This window comes from Dermacentor variabilis, unplaced genomic scaffold (genome assembly GCF_050947875.1).
Source record: "Dermacentor variabilis isolate Ectoservices unplaced genomic scaffold, ASM5094787v1 scaffold_121, whole genome shotgun sequence".
NCBI classification, from domain to species: domain Eukaryota; kingdom Metazoa; phylum Arthropoda; class Arachnida; order Ixodida; family Ixodidae; genus Dermacentor; species Dermacentor variabilis.
In genome coordinates this window covers 97,264-122,000 of record NW_027460282.1, presented here as the reverse complement: position 1 = coordinate 122,000, position 24,737 = coordinate 97,264, and the positions used below count along the sequence as shown (strand labels likewise).

Sequence of the window (24,737 nt, the reverse complement as noted above, 5' to 3'; positions counted from 1 at the left end):
GGGTGCACCTGCTTCAGCACCTTGTAGATATAGATGGAGAAGCTCTCCTTCCTGCGGCGCTTCTTCTTCTTCTTGTCGGTGGCGCGCACGTTCTTCTGCGCCTTGCCGGCCTTCTTCACGGCCTTACCGCTGGGCTGGGGAGGCATGTCAGTAGCCGAGCAAACGAGATCGGAATACGCGCGACCGGTGTGTGTGTGTGAGTGGTTTTAAAGGGGAAAAGGAAGAGATAAGTACAGCGCTGTTACTGCCTCTCGTGCGAGGGCACCTCCACGGCGCTGTACGGGTGAGGGGAGAGGGATGAAAAGGGTGGCGAAGAAAACAGAGTATAGAAGAGAGAGATAACCCAGCGGTAAGGCACGTCAGGAAGGCGCGGCGGCTACAGCCGCTCGTAGAGTTCGGCGCCGTCCAAGAAAGCGAGCAGCGCCGCGAAGGCGCGCCCGGTCACTGATGAATGCGCCGCCGGGAACAGAAGCGCATCGGTACTGTCGCACGGCAGGCCAAGGCGGCGGTAGGCGCTCGTGAGCGTGTCACGCTGTACCGAGTACGCTGGGCACCGTAAAAGTACGTGCTCTAAGTCCTCCACATCGGCACACTTGAGGCAAAAGGGGCTCCCCGTACCTTGGAGGCGGTGAGTCCTTGCTGCGGTGCGGTAGCAGCCGATGCGGAGGCGGAGCAGCAGCGCCCGGTCTCGTCGATGAAGACCCGTTCGCGGCAGGAGTCTCGGCGGGTTGCCACTGGCGACGCGGGCGTCCGAGTGTCTCGCTCGCAACGTGCCAGCCACGGTGTGACGGGCGACGTCGAAGGGAGTCACAACGAGCGATCGAGGCACCGACGCTGTGTGGGCGGCCCTCGCGAGCCGGTCCGCTTCCTCGTTCCCGTGTATGCCAATGTGGGCAGGCACCCACTGCAGAACGAGGTCGCAGCCCTGCTCGCACACGCCGTGCATCTTGCGTAGGAGGCGCTGAATTAGCGGGGATCCCTGGTCGGCCCTGGCCAGCATGTGCAGTGCCGCGCGGGAGTCCGTCAGGATGGCCGCCGCAGGGATGCGCCGCCGGAAGATCAGCTCGGCTGCCAAGTCGATGGCCGCCAGCTCCGCGTGCGTTGAAGAGACCGCGCTCAAAACGCGGCACTGACTGTGCGCCGGGATTGAAGGGGCGACGCACGCGGCAGCGGCAGCACCGTCCCGCAAGACAGAGCCGTCAGTGAACAGGAGCACCCGGCCAGCCAGCTGCTCGTTGATGGCTGCAGCCGTCTCTTGTTGCAAGGCGCAGAGCGGTGTGTTGCGCTTGCCTCGAACGCCAGGGACGGTCGTACGGATGAGCAGACGACGCTCTCGATGCGGGGGCGGAGCAAGCCACGCACACGTGGCGCCGCCCCGTACCAGGTTGGCGAAATCGGCGACGCGCCGACCCATGCCGGAGCTCGGGAGAGAGTGCAGCCGGCTGATCAGCTGCTGGCCGTGCCGCGAGCGATGCAAGCGCTCCACGTGGTTGAGCGCCCGCCCCTCGGCACGGAGAGAGATGGGCGTCTCCCCCGCCTCGGCGAGAGTGGCGCCGCTCTGTGAAGACCGCGGGAGGCACAGGAACTGGCGTACGACGGCTCGGTGATCCGCGTCCATCACCTCCCATTGCGTCGGCTGCAGGTCCGCCAGGGGCAGCGCGTATAGGATCCGCGCCGAGGCCACGGAATTGTAGAGGCGCAGCGCGAGGGTCGGCGAGCAGCCTTGGCCACGAGCGAGTAGGGAGCGCGCGGCGCCCGCCACCTGCGCGGCACCTTTCCGCAAGTCAGCCACTGCAGAACACCAGTTCAGTCGTCGGTCGATCACAAGGCCAAGGTAACGTACACGCTTCTCCCACGGAAGCAGCACTCCATGGAGGGTGAAGCCCGGCGTGTTGTACTGCCCCTTGTACTTTGGGTGTACAATGAGCGCCTTGGTCTTGGATGCCGAGAGGGTGAGGCCGATGCCGCTGATGTAAGCATCGACCCCATCCAGCGCGCGCTGCACGCACGCACGCACCGCAAAGCCGACGCTGGTGGGGCCGCTCGCAAACAACGCAATATCGTCCGCGTACACTGCGACGCGAACCTCATGCGCGGGGAGCTGGGGAATGTAGTCGGGGATGCGTGCCAGCGCGAGGTTGAACAGGAATGGGCTAAGCACACTGCCTTGCGGCACTCCTGTCACAACCGCACGCGGTCGACTGTACGCTCCCCCGACGCGCACCCGCATCGTCCGGCCGCCGAGAAACGCCGCAACGTAACTCCGCATTCGTCCGCACACTCCCAGTGCATCGAGTGCGTCCATGATGGTGGCGTGTGGCAGCCGGTCGAAGGCACTCTCGACGTCAAGGAGGATGAGGTAGCCTGCCTCGCCCCGGCGCTTCGCTGTCTCCAGCGTCGCGATGACGTCGGCCAGGCAGTCCGCAGTGGCCCGGAGTCGCCGGAAGCCGCTCTGCTCCGCCGCAAAGGTGTCGAGCGCCGCCGCAATCCACTCGAGCCGCCGCAGCGCCATGGCCTCGAGCACCTTGCCAGCCGCGGAGGTGAGCGAGACGGGCCGGTACGAAGCAGGGTTGTTGGCTGCCTTGCCCGCCTTGAGCAGCGGGACGACCACCGCCTCGTTCCACTCGTCCGGGATGCTGCCGGTCCGCCATACCCCGTTGAAGGCGTCGAGCAGCAGCAGGAGCTGTTCGCCGTCCAGGTTCCGAAGCATCTGATACGTGACGCCATCGGAACCCGGAGCTGAACGGCGCTTCCGCGACGCGAGCACTGTGCGAAGCTCACTGAGAGTGAAGTCAGTCTCGCACAGTGCCCTGATGTCCTCGAGGATCCCGGCCGTTGGGAAATACCGCTCCGGCGCAAGCAGCTCGCGCCTTGGATGCGGTTGCGGCTGCAGCACGTACGGCGCTGGTGCACGGATGGTGGGAGGCGGGCAGAAAGTCTCTGCGAGCAGCTCGGCCAGCTGCCCGGTGGTGATGCCGCGCGCCACGGCGATGGAGAGGGCGGGGCAGCGCGGCACGCGGGGCCGCAGGATTGCTCCCAGGATTCGCCACGGGCTTGATCGCACACTCGCCCGTTCCAGCGACGAGCAGAGGCTGGACCAGCTGGCGTTGCGGCGCTGCTTCGCGTGGCGACGGCATACCGCGTCGAGGCGGTTGTATAGCGTCCAATGCTCGCGTTTACCCGAGCGCAACGCTATCCTCTCGGCTCTGCGACGCGCAGCGCGGATGTTCAGCTGTTTCATGTCGGGAACGGGCGTCCCGGCCGGCACAACACAGCGAGTCGACGCGGCTCGCGCGCACCGCGCGATGTGTTCGAAAAAGAGGCCGCCCTCCGAGACTGGCACTGTAGCACACAGTTCCCGGAATCGCGGCCAATTCACAACACTGTATGCGCGCGTCGGTAGGTGGGCGGCGTGGCGGGGCTCGAGGTGGATTGGGTAGTGGTCGGACCCTCGCATGTCGGGGCTGCGGCGCCAGGTGTAGTGGCAGCGCTCCGACACTAGCGAGAGGTCCAACACACTTCCCTCGGAACCACGACGGGTGAAAGTAACGCAGCCCGTGTTGGCTACGAGCAGAGCTGCCCGCTGGATGGCGTCAAGCAGGTCGCGGCCACTACTGTCCGTGTGGCTTGAACCCCACGCGCTGTTGTGGGAGTTAAAATCCCCGCACACAACGAGGACCGGCGGCGGCGAGAGCGGCGAAGGCGCTACGAGCACGGCTCAAATCGCTCACAGATCGCCACTGTGCAAGTCGTTGCTTGCTACTCAGTCTACGCATCAACAGCACCAGCATGTCCGGACGCGGCAAAGGCGGCAAGGCGAAGGGCAAGAGCAAGACGCGTTCCAGCCGCGCGGGTCTCCAGTTCCCCGTGGGCCGTATCCACCGTCTCCTGCGCAAGGGAAACTACGCCGAGCGCGTCGGAGCGGGCGCTCCCGTCTACCTCGCGGCCGTCCTCGAGTACCTGGCTGCCGAAGTGCTCGAGCTCGCTGGCAACGCGGCTCGTGACAACAAGAAGACCAGGATCATCCCCCGCCACCTGCAGCTCGCCATCCGCAACGACGAGGAGCTGAACAAGCTGCTCTCCGGCGTGACGATCGCGCAGGGCGGCGTCTTGCCCAACATCCAAGCTGTGCTTCTCCCAAAGAAGACCGAGAAGAAGGCGTAAGCGAGCTCCCAGCCGCCGGACTACAGTCGCGCTCGTCGCACAACCCAACGGTCCTTGTCAGGACCACCGAAATGCGTGTGACGGCAGGGTTTTGCTTGGCAATCCCGTTCTCTGCGCCCGTTTCCCTCTGTTTGAATTAGCGCAACCGTGCCTCTTGAACTGACGCTGCTGCTAGCTAGCTGGCATTTCAGTGCACGAATGTAGATGGAAAGCGAGCTTCCGGGTGTCCGGGGGCGCACAGGGACGAGCCTCACTGCAATTAGCGTACGATTCGCGTAGTGGAATGTGATAGGCGATTGGGCCCTTAAAAACAAACAAACAAAAAATGGGCCATATCCGCAACCAGCATGCACTTATGAGCCAGGCAGGTATGCATGAGGAACGTGAACAAACGCATGCATGGCATACCAATACACAAAAGCTTGCACGCCACATCGGCCGCATTAATTTCGTTTTCGGGCGCGGCTTCTTCGCATGAATGCGCGCACCGTTTTGCAACGAACACGCATATTGTTTAATTTTTTTTTCCCCTCTCTCTTCTTGTTCGTGCTCGAAAGCGCGCAATACTTACCATATGCATACCAAACAGGCACCACCTCGCACCGGCAGCCCACCACAGGCACACACAAAAAAAAATATTAATAATAAAAAATAACAACAAAACAGACAGACCGAGAGGGTACGGTTGGAGTACGTGGTCTCGCGTGCTCCCGTGGCCGAAGCAAACATGTAGGTGGTCCTGAGAAGGACCGTTTTGTGTTGCTTGCCTGACCGAGGCTGCGGCGCAGACAGCGGCCGAACTTAGGCGCGCTCGCCACGGATGCGCCGGGCCAGCTGGATGTCCTTCGGCATGATGGTAACGCGCTTGGCGTGGATGGCGCACAGGTTGGTGTCCTCGAAGAGGCCGACCAGGTATGCCTCGCTGGCCTCCTGAAGGGCCATCACAGCCGAACTCTGGAATCGGAGGTCGGTCTTGAAATCCTGAGCGATTTCCCTCACCAAGCGCTGGAACGGCAGCTTGCGGATGAGAAGTTCGGTCGACTTCTGGTAGCGGCGAATTTCACGAAGGGCCACGGTTCCAGGCCTGTACCGATGCGGTTTCTTAACCCCACCTGTGGCAGGTGCACTCTTGCGAGCAGCCTTGGTAGCAAGCTGCTTACGCGGAGCCTTCCCACCGGTGCTCTTACGGGCGGTTTGCTTGGTCCTGGCCATGGCGAACGGAGCGAGCGTCCGAACTCGTCGACTGCCGGAGTGAAAATGACCCCTGCGCCGCGTGCGTCGTGCTTCGCCGCACTACTCTTCTCCTCTCCAACTCACCCGCCGATTGGCCAGCGCCCGCACAGCCGTCTCGGGCGGTGCGCGCGCCGCCGCCGTTCGCCAGGATGCTGGAGGAGGCACGTTTTCGCGCGGGCGCCTTGTTCGCGGCTAAGGAAAGCACATTCGCAGGCGGTTTAATTGAGTTTAAACACGACAGCATGCCGCGCTGTTCTCTTTCGTTTCAGCCAACACCACAATCTCGTTTATACCGCCGCGCGTCGCCAATTGCCAGTGCCGAGTGTGAGACCACACCACTAATCTCGACAGTGGTTAGCGCTCCACGCCCAACGCCATCGGAGCTGTTATCGCGATCTCGGCGCGACGGAGATGGCTGGCATGTTTAGGCTACATTATTGCTTGTCCACTGCCTTGCTTTGATCATGCTGATGCTCGTTTCACGAACTATAAGTGCGCGCCACGGTGCCTTCTCGAGGGGCAACTGCATCGTGTTTTGGCCGCACTCGGCAGCAAACCGTCTCGCATGTGCACACATGCCAGTACCGCACTTTCCCGTCCACGCATAGAAGAACGCGAGGCCCGCATGCGCCTCGCAAAGATTAACGACAAACTGACTAGCAGCACCACTTCAGAGTTACAGAGAAAACGATGCACTTCCGCTCTAAGAGCGAATATGGAATACAATATTGACAGGTGTTGAACGCGCGTTAGGAGACCTGGACAACTAATTGGGGCTTCAAAACTGTGGATAGGCAAGCGGTACTTCCATATGTATGAAGGGTCCTTAAACAATATGTCAAGGTAGCATCAACCAATGCTTCGCAGGCGCGATCCCAAGCGCGGCTTCCCCGTGCCACGTATTCGGTGCGCAGTTTTCGCGCTTGCAAGGGACACCATGTTTTGACAAACAATCATCAAACGCAACACTTTGCTCCATACAGTGCGTACATTTCGTCAGCTAGCTTTTTCGATTGCATTCCCGCACGCAACTTCGCCACAGGATCGACGGCATCGATGTCATGTCATAGCGAAGCTCCAGCTCGGCAGCCGCCGGGAGAAATCTATTTCCTCGCCAACTAATGCACCGAATTTGGTGCGCCTAATTGCGTGTAAAAGAAAATGTTCAAATGCCGCGCCTGCAACAGCGCGATCTTCAACTGATGCCGAGCGCTGCCTCTTTTTTCTTTACTATTTTTTTTCTCAGTGATTGTGGAAAACTGTGAAATGGAAGAGAGAAAAAACAGTTCGACTGTGCGCTTTAAAGCTCCGTCACACAGCAATGGAACCGGATTTGGAAATTCTGTTAATTGCACAAGGCGATATGTATAAAGGGAACACAATTTATACGCCTCGATAAGATATACCAGTCATGTGTGAGTATGACTTTTACAATACCTTCACAGACATCACAGGCGTTTTCGATGGGATAAAATTTTTTAGACAGAACTTCCGTGAGTAGTTGCGTGCAATTCACACGATCGCGGTACCGCTTTGTATTGTTGAGATATGAAACTTTGTACTTCTTAACCTGCCAGTACTCGTGCATTATGGAAGGGGAAAAAAAAGAGAGAGAGACGTCACCGCACCACCACACATTTTTCTCAGATGGAACAAGCAGCTTGTTTACATGGCTGCAGTAGTTCTCTCGTGACAACCCGTTGTTTTCTCTTGGGTGTGTTCCGATGCCTTACTTAGAGTTTACCTCCGAGCTACACGCACGACCGGTATGACCTCATTGCGCACTGTGTACGCCTTGCTTCGTCCTCGTCTATTCCCTTTGCGCGCGCATGCCAGTGACTTCGCAGCAGTAATCATTACATAGACAAGACAAAAAGAAATAACCAAAAGTGCCGCGTTTCTTCAAAGCAAGAGGCCCGTACATTTTCTCTGACTGTTCCTTCCCCATTTGTTTACCTGTTTAGCCATCACCTCACTTTGCTATATACATCAAGGCCATAGGCGCAGTTCCCGGTGGCTTCGTGGGACGAATGTAAAATAATAGGCGCGAGCTTGGCTTTCATTAAACGCAACACGAATGCGAAATCCGTGCAATGACGACGGCCGGCGTGTCTCAGCTTCCCTTACCTTGGCGTGCCAATGTATGTGCCATGAGTGAGGGAGCCGGTTCGAATTCGGAATTTTTCTCTACAGCAGCTTGCACATTCACGATATTCCAGGGATGCAGCGGCAGGAGGTAGTCTTGTGCACTTTGGCGCGTCCATGCCATGGCATTACGCAACCGCCTCACAGCGCGTAATACGCCGGACATGAGCTGCAACAAGGAGAAATGTTCACATGTAGGACAGGTGGCTCCCTCTGGCGGCGAAGAGTTCGACAAATACGTGATGCACCGCTCCCCCATCGGGCGGCCGCTCGTCCCTCTCTCTCTTTTTGCCCCGTTCTCGCGGCGTGTGGCATGCACAAATACGTTGCTCGAAAAAGTTTGTTTTCTTTAAATACAGCGCATGTCCAGCGCCCGCTTCCTTACCGATCTAAGTATATGGCGCGAACAAGGGTCGCCCAGCATCGCCTACACGCACGCATGACGAAAGGGCCAGTCGTACAGAAATAACGAGAGAAAGTGAGCCTGCACTGTGCAAGCATATTTCTGTCTCAGTAAGCACACTTCACCGCTCTGCTCCTTTATTTTATTTTCCTCTTGTTTTGGGCAACTCAGCAGTGCATTGTCTTGCAAGAAGAGCCACGTTGGCCTCGAACCAACTGCTTATCACCCTACAGCGCGCTGACAAGAAATGCCACTGTGACCCTGTACACAAGTATGAAAACAGCACGCGCCTCGCTGTCTACCGCGCGCACCCTCGTCCATTTGAATACAACGCAGTGAGCCCGGTTCTAGCGACAGCTACCTAGCTAATCTCACCTTTGCATTCATTTGCGTCGCTCAAAAGAGTTACACAATTGTGAATCGCACGGTGGTAGTTTACGGCCGCCCAGCTCGTAGGGCAAGAGGGCTGGCTCGTTATTGTTTCTCCGACGCACGCAAACCAACGAAGCCATGCGAATGCCGCTCAGGCACAGCGTCGCGCGTAGGCTCAATCATTTAAGAGGAAGCTTTATAGCTCGGGCCCAACTCCGACGCGGCCTATTCAAATACATGTAAAACGCAAAACGTTTTTCTGAGATAACCCCTGGACCGATTTTGATGAAATTTGTCGCATTTGAAAGAGAAAGTTAAATTCTAGTGACTGTTGGAAGCGGGATTTCGATTTAGGGCTTGAATTTTCTTAAAACGATTTTCAAATATTTGACCGTTTGAAAAAAAAACAGAAGCACGAAGTTTATAAATTCACAGCTCTGCATCAAGAACCGATATCGCGGTTCTGTAAACGGCATCCATTAGACCATTCAAAGCGGACAAATTCAATATGTCATTTTACATCTTACGTGAATTTGTTACGTTGGTTACAACGGTTTTGCAAAAGTTGTATTTCTCTATTATTAAATTTTTTTATATTCATGTGTAACATATCAATTTTGTCCGCTTTAGATGTACTATTAGATGCAATTCACAGAATTGTATTATCATTTTTAGTGGTTAAGTTACAGAGTTGTAAACTTGATAGTTTCCGTTTTTTGAAAATTTTCGATTTTTGCCAATTTTTAATAAAAATTGACAATCTAACTCAAAAATTCGAAACCAACAGTCACTAGATTTTAAGTTTGTCTTTTAAATGCAACAAACCTCGTCAAATTTGATGCAGTGGTTGCCGAGAAAAACGAATTCTCCTTTTCCATGCATTTAGATAGGAGCACTTGAGCTGAAGCTTCCTCTTAACGCTTGCACTGGAAAGAACAAATAACCGCCGTCTGTAGAAAACTCACTTTCAGCTGTTACACACTGGCCCGTGCCCGGCAATATTTTCCTCGCGCTTTGCTTCGCTGCGTACCCACATCAGCTATTGTTGTGAAATATGGGGCTTAACATATCAAACTTACTTAACTTAAATGCGCCCGCTGACCGTCACGCTCGGCGTATGTATGTAACCGAGTGCTACTGCCCGGCTCATACTCTTCTCTAAGGGAGTAGAAGAAGCGAGCCACTTCAAAGCGACAAAAATGCGCATCGACGAGCTTACGATTACCTCTTTCTTTTAATCATCAGTCCACTCTGGTTGCCTCAATCAGGGTCCAACCAAAGGCGACAACTGAGCTGCACGAACGACCGCCACGTCGCAACTCGGACAGACTGAGGGCGGGTGAAATGGGAGCAACACAACACACAGTGGCGAGCGCAAATGCAATCGAGCAAAGCTCGCCTTGCGAGGGCGAAAAAACAATGCTACCACGCCTTATGAATACATGCGTTTGCGCTCGCTCACCTGACCAAAGTTTACCGCGCGTGTCTCGTACGGCCGAACGCGAGATAATGGCATCATGCAAAAGAGGGTCAACGGAGCAGGAGATCGCAAATCCTGCGCATCACTGCCGAAGCACCAAGTGGGTAGCCCTGAAGAGGGCTGTTGGGTTCTTCAGAGGAGCTGATGCGCTGCTTGCAGACGACGCCGCGCACGCGTGCTGCTTAGCCTCCGAAACCGTAGAGGGTGCGGCCCTGACGCTTGAGGGCATACACCACGTCCATGGCTGTCACGGTCTTGCGCTTGGCGTGCTCAGTGTAGGTGACGGCGTCCCGGATCACGTTCTCGAGGAACACCTTGAGCACACCGCGTGTCTCCTCGTAGATCAGGCCAGAGATACGCTTGACACCACCACGGCGAGCGAGGCGACGGATGGCTGGCTTGGTGATGCCTTGGATGTTGTCACGCAACACCTTACGATGACGCTTCGCGCCACCCTTGCCGAGCCCCTTGCCGCCCTTGCCACGTCCAGACATCTCGGCTGTTGCTGCTGCTTCGAAGCGAGTCAGGAAAGCGAATGCCGCGTCCTTGCGCCGCGACTGAGCGAGGAAGCCGCGCCGAAGGGCGAGGAAGTGAAACGCGCGCCGATTGGCTCACGGGCAGCGCGGCCTCTCTTCGCGGGTGAGTCGCGGGTGGCAGCACTGAGCCCTGCTTAGGCCACGCACTGAGTTCACGACATGTGGCTGCGCAACACAATCGCGGAGTTTACTTTTTTTTTTTCTTATGTTTTTTCTTTTTGGCATTTCTGACTGCAACGTAGGCTGATGTTCAACCCGCCTCCCTCCTTCTTTTGCTCAACTCGCCAAGAGAAAAACAAACGTGTCAACAATGTTATTGTGCTATGTTGCACGCACCCACTGCTCGTTTCGCGCCCCAGGAACAAGTTTATTGTCTTCTCATAATTATTATTACTCGTTCTATTCACCGGTAGCTCGGCTACGCTTTCAAGTGCACCCTGGTCATTGCCGCAAAGCACACCGTGCGCACAGCTTCAAACTCCGCCACACCAACATCGTTCACTTGATCACTAGTCGCGAAACAGGGCGCGTTCATGCTCTGTTCGCCTCAGGCGTTTCAAATTTCGCACGCCGGCACCGCTGACTGGTGCCTACACGACCGTCAAATTTCGTCGCGATAGCTTACGTAGCCTCGTAGATAACGTCAGCGAAATCAGCCTAAGACGCGCGCGCGAGCCCAATTCAGCATTCTAGGGGACGGAAGAGAGCGAGGGAACTGTTTGCGCCGCTCCTCACTCCTCCCTCTCCCATCGCCCGTGCGAAGGCAGCTACGCAGGGCGCGCGCGCGGAACCGCTGGCTATGCAGTATGCGGAGAGCGCGCGCATCTCTTCTTTTCCCACTTCAAAGTCACTTACTACTGCTACATTTGTAATAACAGTGTAAAATTTCCCCTTAGGCAGTGCTGCTTCGTGAACGTGCGCACCCATTTCCGCTCGCCAGCCACCGCTACAGCAATGCGGCTCTGAATTTCAGTCCGGAGCATACGTGCGGGCGGCCGCCGAGAGGGCATTCTAGCAGACGGAGCGACCGATGGCATTAGTTCTAGCAGCCATAGAGGCACACCTCAGGGCCCGCAAAAGCGCGTCGAACGACAAGAAGAAACAAAACGGTAAAAAGAAAAAAAAGGAGGGATGAGGGCTGCCTGCTTTTAAAAAAGTTGCGCTACATCAGAATTAAGTAAACGTGCAGCAACGACCGCCTCATCATCCTCGGTGTGTGAAACACGCGCCGTGGTAATTAGTGCATGCAGGCCAACGTGGCCGCTCGCGCAGAGTCGCCTCACGCGCCCCATACTTGCTTAGTGTGTGTTGTTTTGCTGAGCCCCATGGCGTTCCATGCGGTTCTGCTACAAAAGTTGTAGCACACGCGCTGTCCGACCGCGCACGCCGCGTGTTTGGAAACAAGAAGTAGTAGTAAGTGCCGTTGAGATGGTAAAAGAAGAGAAGAGTGCAGTACCGTAGCTGTCTCTCGCTTAGGGGGTCACCTCAACAGTACTACACGGGGGAGGGTAAGGAGAATAAAGGAGCCAAGATAAACAAAGATTAAAGAGGACGAGCGGAAGGCCGTGAAGAAAAAAAAAGAGAGAGAAGCGTGAAACGGGGCCTATGGCAGCGTGGTAAGGTTCGACGACTCAAAGAACTCAATGAGCTGGGAAGGCTCTTTTGAGTAAAAGCGCAAAACCCCTAGGAAACGAGAAAGTCCTCAGGACGGGCTATGGGGAGTCCAAGGCGTCGATTAGGATTTCACGAGCTGAGAGATATATGCAGTGCATATATCTATAATAAAAGTGCATATATCATATAAAAGGGACTCTCACGGGCCTATCGGCCCGTGAGAGTCCCTTTTTGTGTGTGTTGTTGTGCTGCGCGCATGGCGTTGTGTGCGTGTCTGATACAAAACTTTCAGCACACGCGCTGTCGCAATGAGAATACGACAGCGCGCGCCGGGTGTGTGTAAACGAGGAAGCGTCGAACAGAGGGAACGGACGGAATTGTCGAGATTCTCACTACATCCCAATGCCAATGCAGACACTTTGGGTGGCTCTGAGAAGAGCCGTTGGGTGTTGGCTGCGCGGACGAGCGCTCGGTCGCCTACTTGGAGCTGGTGTACTTGGTGACGGCTTTGGTGCCCTCGGACACGGCGTGTTTGGCCAGCTCTCCGGGCAACAGCAGACGCACGGCAGTCTGGATCTCCCGGCTCGTGATGGTCGAGCGCTTGTTGTAGTGAGCCAGACGGGACGACTCCGCGGCGATACGCTCGAAGATGTCGTTCACGAAGCTGTTCATGATAGACATGGCCTTGCTGGAGACTCCAGTGTCCGGGTGCACCTGCTTCAGCACCTTGTAGATATAGATGGAGAAGCTCTCCTTCCTGCGGCGCTTCTTCTTCTTCTTGTCGGTGGCGCGCACGTTCTTCTGCGCCTTGCCGGCCTTCTTCACGGCCTTACCGCTGGGCTGGGGAGGCATGTCAGTAGCCGAGCAAACGAGATCGGAATACGCGCGACCGGTCGCGCGCGCCGCGTTTTTATCGCGGGAGGGTGGTGTTCACGCGACCCCGCAAAGCCGCGCTCGCCATTGGTCCGCGCGGCTTCTCTCCCTTTCCCTCGCGCTTTCCTTTGGGACCGGCGGCGGCGAGAGCGGCGAAGGCGCTACGAGCACGGCTCAAATCGCTCACAGATCGCCACTGTGCAAGTCGTTGCTTGCTACTCAGTCTACGCATCAACAGCACCAGCATGTCCGGACGCGGCAAAGGCGGCAAGGCGAAGGGCAAGAGCAAGACGCGTTCCAGCCGCGCGGGTCTCCAGTTCCCCGTGGGCCGTATCCACCGTCTCCTGCGCAAGGGAAACTACGCCGAGCGCGTCGGAGCGGGCGCTCCCGTCTACCTCGCGGCCGTCCTCGAGTACCTGGCTGCCGAAGTGCTCGAGCTCGCTGGCAACGCGGCTCGTGACAACAAGAAGACCAGGATCATCCCCCGCCACCTGCAGCTCGCCATCCGCAACGACGAGGAGCTGAACAAGCTGCTCTCCGGCGTGACGATCGCGCAGGGCGGCGTCTTGCCCAACATCCAAGCTGTGCTTCTCCCAAAGAAGACCGAGAAGAAGGCGTAAGCGAGCTCCCAGCCGCCGGACTACAGTCGCGCTCGTCGCACAACCCAACGGTCCTTGTCAGGACCACCGAAATGCGTGTGACGGCAGGGTTTTGCTTGGCAATCCCGTTCTCTGCGCCCGTTTCCCTCTGTTTGAATTAGCGCAACCGTGCCTCTTGAACTGACGCTGCTGCTAGCTAGCTGGCATTTCAGTGCACGAATGTAGATGGAAAGCGAGCTTCCGGGTGTCCGGGGGTGCACAGGGACGAGCCTCACTGCAATTAGCGTACGATTCGCGTAGTGGAATGTGATAGGCGATTGGGCCCTTAAAAACAAACAAACAAAAAATGGGCCATATCCGCAACCAGCATGCACTTATGAGCCAGGCAGGTATGCATGAGGAACGTGAACAAACGCATGCATGGCATACCAATACACAAAAGCTTGCACGCCACATCGGCCGCATTAATTTCGTTTTCGGGCGCGGCTTCTTCGCATGAATGCGCGCACCGTTTTGCAACGAACACGCATATTGTTTAATTTTTTTTTCCCCTCTCTCTTCTTGTTCGTGCTCGAAGGCGCGCAATACTTACCATATGCATACCAAACAGGCACCACCTCGCACCGGCAGCCCACCACAGGCACACACAAAAAAAAATATTAATAATAAAAAATAACAACAAAACAGACAGACCGAGAGGGTACGGTTGGAGTACGTGGTCTCGCGTGCTCCCGTGGCCGAAGCAAACATGTAGGTGGTCCTGAGAAGGACCGTTTTGTGTTGCTTGCCTGACCGAGGCTGCGGCGCAGACAGCGGCCGAACTTAGGCGCGCTCGCCACGGATGCGCCGGGCCAGCTGGATGTCCTTCGGCATGATGGTAACGCGCTTGGCGTGGATGGCGCACAGGTTGGTGTCCTCGAAGAGACCGACCAGGTATGCCTCGCTGGCCTCCTGAAGGGCCATCACAGCCGAACTCTGGAATCGGAGGTCGGTCTTGAAATCCTGAGCGATTTCCCTCACCAAGCGCTGGAACGGCAGCTTGCGGATGAGAAGTTCGGTCGACTTCTGGTAGCGGCGAATTTCACGAAGGGCCACGGTTCCAGGCCTGTACCGATGCGGTTTCTTAACCCCACCTGTGGCAGGTGCACTCTTGCGAGCAGCCTTGGTAGCAAGCTGCTTACGCGGAGCCTTCCCACCGGTGCTCTTACGGGCGGTTTGCTTGGTCCTGGCCATGGCGAACGGAGCGAGCGTCCGAACTCGTCGACTGCCGGAGTGAAAATGACCCCTGCGCCGCGCGCGTCGTGCTTCGCCGCACTACTCTTCTCCTCTCCAACTCACCCGCCGATTGGCCAGCGCCCGCACAGCCGTCTCGGGCGGTGCGCGCGCCGCCGCCGTTCGCCAGGATGCTGGAGGAGGCACGTTTTCGCGCGGGCGCCTTGTTCGCGGCTAAGGAAAGCACATTCGCAGGCGGTTTAATTGAGTTTAAACACGACAGCATGCCGCGCTGTTCTCTTTCGTTTCAGCCAACACCACAATCTCGTTTATACCGCCGCGCGTCGCCAATTGCCAGTGCCGAGTGTGAGACCACACCACTAATCTCGACAGTGGTTAGCGCTCCACGCCCAACGCCATCGGAGCTGTTATCGCGATCTCGGCGCGACGGAGATGGCTGGCATGTTTAGGCTACATTATTGCTTGTCCACTGCCTTGCTTTGATCATGCTGATGCTCGTTTCACGAACTATAAGTGCGCGCCACGGTGCCTTCTCGAGGGGCAACTGCATCGTGTTTTGGCCGCACTCGGCAGCAAACCGTCTCGCATGTGCACACATGCCAGTACCGCACTTTCCCGTCCACGCATAGAAGAACGCGAGGCCCGCATGCGCCTCGCAAAGATTAACGACAAACTGACTAGCAGCACCACTTCAGAGTTACAGAGAAAACGATGCACTTCCGCTCTAAGAGCGAATATGGAATACAATATTGACAGGTGTTGAACGCGCGTTAGGAGACCTGGACAACTAATTGGGGCTTCAAAACTGTGGATAGGCAAGCGGTACTTCCATATGTATGAAGGGTCCTTAAACAATATGTCAAGGTAGCATCAACCAATGCTTCGCAGGCGCGATCCCAAGCGCGGCTTCCCCGTGCCACGTATTCGGTGCGCAGTTTTCGCGCTTGCAAGGGACACCATGTTTTGACAAACAATCATCAAACGCAACACTTTGCTCCATACAGTGCGTACATTTCGTCAGCTAGCTTTTTCGATTGCATTCCCGCACGCAACTTCGCCACAGGATCGACGGCATCGATGTCATGTCATAGCGAAGCTCCAGCTCGGCAGCCGCCGGGAGAAATCTATTTCCTCGCCAACTAATGCACCGAATTTGGTGCGCCTAATTGCGTGTAAAAGAAAATGTTCAAATGCCGCGCCTGCAACAGCGCGATCTTCAACTGATGCCGAGCGCTGCCTCTTTTTTCTTTACTATTTTTTTTCTCAGTGATTGTGGAAAACTGTGAAATGGAAGAGAGAAAAAACAGTTCGACTGTGCGCTTTAAAGCTCCGTCACACAGCAATGGAACCGGATTTGGAAATTCTGTTAATTGCACAAGGCGATATGTATAAAGGGAACACAATTTATACGCCTCGATAAGATATACCAGTCATGTGTGAGTATGACTTTTACAATACCTTCACAGACATCACAGGCGTTTTCGATGGGATAAAATTTTTTAGACAGAACTTCCGTGAGTAGTTGCGTGCAATTCACACGATCGCGGTACCGCTTTGTATTGTTGAGATATGAAACTTTGTACTTCTTAACCTGCCAGTACTCGTGCATTATGGAAGGGGAAAAAAAAAGAGAGAGAGACGTCACCGCACCACCACACATTTTTCTCAGATGGAACAAGCAGCTTGTTTACATGGCTGCAGTAGTTCTCTCGTGACAACCCGTTGTTTTCTCTTGGGTGTGTTCCGATGCCTTACTTAGAGTTTACCTCCGAGCTACACGCACGACCGGTATGACCTCATTGCGCACTGTGTACGCCTTGCTTCGTCCTCGTCTATTCCCTTTGCGCGCGCATGCCAGTGACTTCGCAGCAGTAATCATTACATAGACAAGACAAAAAGAAATAACCAAAAGTGCCGCGTTTCTTCAAAGCAAGAGGCCCGTACATTTTCTCTGACTGTTCCTTCCCCATTTGTTTACCTGTTTAGCCATCACCTCACTTTGCTATATACATCAAGGCCATAGGCGCAGTTCCCGGTGGCTTCGTGGGACGAATGTAAAATAATAGGCGCGAGCTTGGCTTTCATTAAACGCAACACGAATGCGAAATCCGTGCAATGACGACGGCCGGCGTGTCTCAGCTTCCCTTACCTTGGCGTGCCAATGTATGTGCCATGAGTGAGGGAGCCGGTTCGAATTCGGAATTTTTCTCTACAGCAGCTTGCACATTCACGATATTCCAGGGATGCAGCGGCAGGAGGTAGTCTTGTGCACTTTGGCGCGTCCATGCCATGGCATTACGCAACCGCCTCACAGCGCGTAATACGCCGGACATGAGCTGCCACAAGGAGAAATGTTCACATGTAGGACAGGTGGCTCCCTCTGGCGGCGAAGAGTTCGACAAATACGTGATGCACCGCTCCCCCATCGGGCGGCCGCTCGTCCCTCTCTCTCTTTTTGCCCCGTTCTCGCGGCGTGTGGCATGCACAAATACGTTGCTCGAAAAAGTTTGTTTTCTTTAAATACAGCGCATGTCCAGCGCCCGCTTCCTTACCGATCTAAGTATATGGCGCGAACAAGGGTCGCCCAGCATCGCCTACACGCACGCATGACGAAAGGGCCAGTCGTACAGAAATAACGAGAGAAAGTGAGCCTGCACTGTGCAAGCATATTTCTGTCTCAGTAAGCACACTTCACCGCTCTGCTCCTTTATTTTATTTTCCTCTTGTTTTGGGCAACTCAGCAGTGCATTGTCTTGCAAGAAGAGCCACGTTGGCCTCGAACCAACTGCTTATCACCCTACAGCGCGCTGACAAGAAATGCCACTGTGACCCTGTACACAAGTATGAAAACAGCACGCGCCTCGCTGTCTACCGCGCGCACCCTCGTCCATTTGAATACAACGCAGTGAGCCCGGTTCTAGCGACAGCTACCTAGCTAATCTCACCTTTGCATTCATTTGCGTCGCTCAAAAGAGTTACACAATTGTGAATCGCACGGTGGTAGTTTACGGCCGCCCAGCTCGTAGGGCAAGAGGGCTGGCTCGTTATTGTTTCTCCGACGCACGCAAACCAACGAAGCCATGCGAATGCCGCTCAGGCACAGCGTCGCGCGTAGGCTCAATCATTTAAGAGGAAGCTTTATAGCTCGGGCCCAACTCCGACGCGGCCTATTCAAATACATGTAAAACGCAAAAACGTTTTTCTGAGATAACCCCTGGACCGATTTTGATGAAATTTGTCGCATTTGAAAGAGAAAGTTAAATTCTAGTGACTGTTGGAAGCGGGATTTCGATTTAGGGCTTGAATTTTCTTAAAACGATTTTCAAATATTTGACCGTTTGAAAAAAAAACAGAAGCACGAAGTTTATAAATTCACAGCTCTGCATCAAGAACCGATATCGCGGTTCTGTAAACGGCATCCATTAGACCATTCAAAGCGGACAAATTCAATATGTCATTTTACATCTTACGTGAATTTGTTACGTTGGTTACAACGGTTTTGCAAAAGTTGTATTTCTCTATTATTAAATTTTTTTATATTCATGTGTAACATATCAATTTTGTCCGCTTTAGATGTACTATTAGATGCAATTCACAGAATTGTATTATCATTTTTAGTGGTTAAGTTACAGAGTTGTAAACTTGATAGTTTCCGTTTTTTGAAAATTTTCGATTTTTGCCAATTTTTAATAAAAAATTGACAATCTAACTCAAAAATTCGAAACCAACAGTCACTAGATTTTAAGTTTGTCTTTTAAATGCAACAAACCTCGTCAAATTTGGTGCAGTGGTTGCCGAGAAAAACGAATTCTCCTTTTCCATGCATTTAGATAGGAGCACTTGAGCTGAAGCTTCCTCTTAACGCTTGCACTGGAAAGAACAAATAACCGCCGTCTGTAGAAAACTCACTTTCAGCTGTTACACACTGGCCCGTGCCCGGCAATATTTTCCTCGCGCTTTGCTTCGCTGCGTACCCACATCAGCTATTGTTGTGAAATATGGGGCTTAACATATCAAACTTACTTAACTTAAATGCGCCCGCTGACCGTCACGCTCGGCGTATGTATGTAACCGAGTGCTACTGCCCGGCTCATACTCTTCTCTAAGGGAGTAGAAGAAGCGAGCCACTTCAAAGCGACAAAAATGCGCATCGACGAGCTTACGATTACCTCTTTCTTTTAATCATCAGTCCACTCTGGTTGCCTCAATCAGGGTCCAACCAAAGGCGACAACTGAGCTGCACGAACGACCGCCACGTCGCAACTCGGACAGACTGAGGGCGGGTGAAATGGGAGCAACACAACACACAGTGGCGAGCGCAAATGCAATCGAGCAAAGCTCGCCTTGCGAGGGCGAAAAAACAATGCTACCACGCCTTATGAATACATGCGTTTGCGCTCGCTCACCTGACCAAAGTTTACCGCGCGTGTCTCGTACGGCCGAACGCGAGATAATGGCATCATGCAAAAGAGGGTCAACGGAGCAGGAGATCGCAAATCCTGCGCATCACTGCCGAAGCACCAAGTGGGTAGCCCTGAAGAGGGCTGTTGGGTTCTTCAGAGGAGCTGATGCGCTGCTTGCAGACGACGCCGCGCACGCGTGCTGCTTAGCCTCCGAAACCGTAGAGGGTGCGGCCCTGACGCTTGAGGGCATACACCACGTCCATGGCTTTATGTGGCCCCTAGGTCAAAAGGAAAGGAAAAGAAAAGGAGGGGCAAACCCGCACCACCGTTAAGGTATAACGGGTATAAAGCCGAATAAAAAATAAATGAAAAGGGGCCGCCGAGGCAGCCCAAATCAGGTTTGGAGAAAAAGCCAATTGATAAAAGAAAACAGCCGGAGGCAAGCCAACAAGGAGGCCAAAATGAGGAATAAACAAATAGACGGGAAGAGAAGGGGGGAGCAGGAAAGTAAAACTGCCTCCAGGGTCTGCAAGCAGCGCATGCTCCCAAACGCACCCCGTCCGCAGGGCAACCCAACAATGCCCACGCAGTGACGCGCAGGTGGTTTATTGTAAAAAGAACCGAAGCATATGGCTGTCTTCATGGGCGCGCTCATGCCGTGTGGTCGTGTCACGCTGAGGCGACTGGGAGAGTCCGGAGAAAGGTCATCGCAGTGGAGACGCCCACGGTCGGCTGGCTGGACAGCTGCACAAAGGGTAGGAGACTATACAATGGGGGAAAGATGAAAAGGAAAGAAATGTGAATGGAGCATGCAGTTAGGACCATCCAACACGGGGAAGCCCCGCCATAGTTGGCATATGCAGTGTGGATGGCCACGAACAGTCATGCGAAAATAATATGAAAAGGTGAACCGAGGGCAGCAGTAGAAAGCAAATTAGTAGGCGTCGGGAAGAAGAGGAGGCACAGGAACAGGATGAGGAGGAACGGAAAGGGTGATAAGCCGGATGAGTTGCAGAAGCAGGGCGCGGGATCGAGGGGTTTTAATGAGCGCGGGGTACAGGTCGGGAGAAAGGGCATGGACATGATGAAGGCGGCACAACCGCGAAACAACAAATGCAGTGCGTGGGCAGGAGGTCAAGTAATGAAGGTCATCGACAGGAGAGGCACCACACGCGCACCGATCGGAGGCAATAAGTCGAAACCGATGGAGGTAGTAGGGAAAATGACCGTGGCCGGTGAAAAAATGCGTAAACAGACGAGGCGGGGGGAACCAAGAGGGGATTGCGTAGACACTTCCGACCCATCGATAAAGACTGGTACCGAGGCCCTCACGCTGCCAGTGCAAGTGCCACTGTTGGAATGAAGCCGCAAAGAGAGTCTTCCGGACCGACCGGACTGAGGTCGGGCAGGAACGAAGTATACCACGGCGGAGCGCCGATGACGCGGCCTCGTCTGCCAGTTCGTTACCCACTACGCCCTGGTGGCCAGGGACATGGAATAGGCGCACGCGGTGACCCACGAGGTGGAGCTGGCGCAGCACTTGCTGAAAGTGCCAGACGCGTGCATCTGTATGATGAAGGCTGGAAATCGCCCGCAAGAGTGACAGGCAGTCAGTGTAGAGGTGGGTTGTGCAAGGCCCACGCCTGTTCATTAGAAACAGGAGGGCCTCGTCAAAAGCAATAGCCTCAGCATCATATGCGCTAGTGGCATTGGGTATCCTGTATTTGCGCACCGCGAGAAGGCGACCGCGCGGGCCGAACACCACGTACGCCGCGCCTGCCCCGACTGACGTGAAGGCGCCGTCCGAGTACACATGGTATACCGGCAAGGAAGAATGGAGGGCAGCCTGGGAAGGTGTCAGGCGGGTGAAGGAAAAGCGACAGGCCATGCACGGGTGACGCGACCAGGCGTCGAATGGACGCGCGATGGAGGCCGGGTCGAACGTGACCTGGCCATAATGGGTGAATTGGCGGAGAGTCAGGATGGAGAACTCCGCCCCCAACCTGTCTAACTCCACATTCAAAGGTGGACAGTTGGCCAGGATGTGCAGTGCCGTGGTGCGCGTTGTATGATAGGCACCGGTCAGGGCGACGAGAAGGGAGCGTTGAACCGACAAGACGCGTGTGGTGAGGAAGGAGGACGGAAAAGCCGGCCACCACACCGGAGACGCGTAAACAATCGCAGGAAGCAGGACCTGTCGATATAGACGCCGTATAAGCACGGGACGCAGCGAAAAATGCATGCGTAAAAATTTAAGAGATCGCGCAACCAATACCTCGGCTTTGGTTTTAAGAAAATCAACATGGGCGTGGAAATTAAGTTTGTCATCAAAGACCACGCCGAGAATTTTAATATGGTCTTTGGTTTTTAGATAAGCGCCGTCCAACCTAATGGAGGGACGCCGCTTAGATGTGCCAATGTGCCCATTGTTGAAAAAGACGAAATAGGACTTTTCGGAACTAATTTTGACCTTGTTTTGCTGTGCCCAATTGCAAACCAAGGTGAGTACAGATTCTGCAAGAGCCTGCAACTGTAAGCGCGACGAACCGGAAACGAGTATAATAGTATCGTCGGCATAAGCCTGGATGTGTACCCCCTGTGGTAATGGAAGGTCTAATAACGAGAAGATGACTAAATTCCACAGTAATGGGCTAATAGGGGAGCCCTGAGGACTGCCAATGGACGGACGCGCCGACGCGTCGCCCGCGTTCGCCCGGAAGACTACTTGGCGGTCCGTTAGGAAGGATTTAAGAAGGAAGTAAAGATTGGCGGGGCAGCGGTGTTGGCGCAGAAAAAACAACACCGAATCATGCCACACGCTGTCAAACGCACCGGTAAAGTCTAAGGAGATCAAAACCGCCGGGATTTTATCAGCCTTCAGCGCACTGAGGCGACGTTGGAGGACATGCAGAGCCAGAGGGGCGCTCCGTGCATGAGTAAATCCAAATTGTTGAGCGTGAAGGAGGTTGTGGGCGTGGAGAAAATAATAGAGGCGGGAATTTAGCAACCGTTCCAAGATCTTGCCGAATATAGAGTTCATGACGATTGGCCGATACGCGGAAGGAAGAGAAGGGGGGCGACCGGGTTTAGGAATAAAAATAACCCGGCCGACCTTCCACACGGAGGGGAAGTGGCCCAAACGGAGAGAGGCGTTAAAGACATCAAAGAAGAAACGCGGATGTAGCCGGTTCAGGTGGCGGATGAACATGGCAGTAAGCCCGTCTAGTCCCGGCGCCGACTGCGGATTGCCCCGGTAAACCGCTCGTTCGATCTCGGCCGCGGTAAAGGGACAGTCATTCCGCACCTCAGGATACGGACTCTGTACCACCGTCCGGATGCGACTATGATAGTCGCTGTCAGCGGTGGGGTCATCGAAAGCGACATGCGTCCGTAACAGGAGGGTCGCCGAGTCTAAGACGGACGTGGTTAGAATACCGTCCAAACCCTGGAGCGGAGGAAGAGAGAGGAGAGGGGGAATTTTGTCAAAAGCGGTCCGAAAAGGGATACCAAAGAGGGACCGTGCCGTAAGGTCGTGGCATGCCGCCCGATCAGCCGCAGCCTTCGATTGCCGCAGATTGCGCTTATAGATAGCGTGGGCGGCAGCATATTGAGCTCGAAAGTGCGTACGCATGGCAGGGTCGCGCGCGCGCTGAAAACGCCGGCGCATCGCGCGCACCCTGGCTCGCTCTTCCTGCAAGAGAGGCGACCACCAAGACTTTGCCCCGTCGCGGCGTGGACGGACCGTGCGAATGTAGCGTCTACAGAGGGTGTTGTAAGTGGAGTAGAACCCCTGTAACACGACGTCAAGCATAGTGGACGTGGAATATTGACACCGGGAGACGCCGCGGAACCACTTGTGGTCCCGGAGACATTCTAATATCTGGCCGCGGGCGAAGTTGGTAAGACGACGGACCGGTGTAGTCGTGGCCGCGAAAAGAGTGAATGCAATATAGCGGTGGTCGGACAGCGTCTCCTCCTCGCATACCGACCAGCTATAGCCCTGCCCAGTCAAGGAGAATGATGCTAAGGAGACATCGATCCATGACCGAGCATAGGGAGTCTCAAAGGTGGGGAGGGAGGCACAATTGTTTAAAATGAGCAAATCGTTCGCGCACGCGAACTGCACAAGTTGAGCGCCGCGCACATCGCCCCCCTCAGGACCCCACAACGCATGTTTCGCATTAAAATCGCCGCCCAAGATAAAGCTGTGGGTGAGATGTTGAGAAACGACCAGGCTCAATTCATCTAGAATGGGGTCCAACGGGCGATGAGGTGGCGCATAGACCGCGACGACAATGAAAGCGTTCCCAGCACGTTCGCAGCGGAGCGCAACGACGAGCTGGGAACAGTGGACAGGAAAGATGTCAAAGTCAGGTGCCCGCGCCAGCAAGACAACACGCGGGCGTTCGGGAGCGTGATAGGAAACGATGGACCGGGGCAGATTCTGCATGCGATTGTCGCGCATGTGCGGGTCGGACACCAGCGCAAAACTGAAGTCCCCCGCGATCATGCGCTCCACGAGCAGCTTGGTGGCATCGCGCGTACCGGCAAGATTAGCCTGGATGAATTTGAGAGGAGTGGCGCTAGCCATTGCGGGTGAGCACAGGTATGTCAGCAAAATGAATACGCGCACTCAGCAAGAGCCAGGAAAAGCGCCAGCGGAAGCACCAAAACCGTGTGCACGAAGCCAAGGCCGGCAAGAGGCGAGACCCACCGATCAAGGGCAGGACCCACAGCCAAGAGGGAGCAGCCCAAAACCTAAGAAGAGGACAAAGCTGCCCTGAAACTGCAACCGGCCGGCAGAGAATGCTAACGAAAAAAAGGTGGTGTGAGAGAAAGAAGGGGACAGAACAACGGAGACAGGAACACGGACGAAATGGGGACGCGAAAACGGGTAGGAAGACGCAGGGTACAGGTTCGAGTTGAGAGACGAAAGGAAGGCGATGTAACGAGGAGCCAAAATCAAAGGAGTGACGAAGGCACGGCGGCCCCGCCCCCGCCGGCGAGGTGCGCAGTCTCCCGCGCACGCAAAAGCCACCGACCGCCGCGGACAAGGCGGAGCCGCCGCGCTGCAACAGAGGGGCCATCAGATGGAAGCTAGCCATAATCGGTTCGCAACCGCAGGCGGGCCATGCGAGCCATCAAAAGAGGGCAGCCCCTATCGCCCGTCGGGTGCGAGCTCGGCCGCCCCGCCCGACGGCACTCGCTGCAGCACACCGTCGCATCTCCTATGCGCACGGTGCACTGCTCGCCGAGATGTTGGCCGGCGCAGCGGGTGCAAACCGCTCGCTCCGGTTGATCGCGCAGAGGACAGGCACGCCGGGGATGGCCGTACGAGGCGCAGAACGTGCACGTGGGGACGTGCAGGTCCTCCACCACGGTGGCAGATGTCCATCCCACCGTGACGCGGCCGCGGCTCGTGAGCGCCCGGAACGCCGCGGGGGTCACCGCAAGTACATGAGTGAAATTGCCTGACCGTTCCCGAAATGACACGCGCACGTCAGACGTCGAAGGGTCGAGGTTGACATCAGGATTGCGCGAGTTGATCTGCGCGACGAGGGTGCTTGCCGGGACATCGGGATCAACGCCTGTGATCTTGACCTGAGGTTTACGCCGGTCAACGAGTCGCACCGACATAGTCGTTTTAGTGATGATATTTTGTTCGATCGCCTCTTTAAGTCG

General features: G+C 55.3%; 1 protein-coding gene across 1 annotated transcript; it reads right to left on the bottom strand.

Moving 5' to 3' along the window:
• Nucleotides 1–376: 376 nt before the first annotated feature.
• Nucleotides 377–23,646, bottom strand: LOC142566574 (uncharacterized). The gene is made up of 3 exons (XM_075677411.1): nucleotides 23,370–23,646; nucleotides 20,527–20,635; nucleotides 377–3,641 (listed from the first exon to the last, which is right to left on the bottom strand). The coding sequence occupies exons 1-3, from the start codon at nucleotides 23,644–23,646 to the stop codon at nucleotides 377–379; spliced, it is 3,651 nt and encodes a 1,216-aa protein (XP_075533526.1).
• Nucleotides 23,647–24,737: the final 1,091 nt, after the last annotated feature.

Excerpts from the sequence above, each read along its gene's own strand:
- LOC142566574 (XM_075677411.1), bottom strand. The coding sequence starts at position 23,646 with ATGGCTAGCGCCACTCCTCTCAAATTCATCCAGGCTAATCTTGCCGGT. Across the intron at positions 20,636-23,369 it reads CGTTGCGCTCCGCTGCGAAC|CCTTCATCATACAGATGCAC; the intron begins GTGCTGGGAACG and ends GGCGATTTCCAG. Across the intron at positions 3,642-20,526 it reads TCCCTGGCCACCAGGGCGTA|CGCGTGGGGTTCAAGCCACA; the intron begins GTGGGTAACGAA and ends CTCCCACAACAG.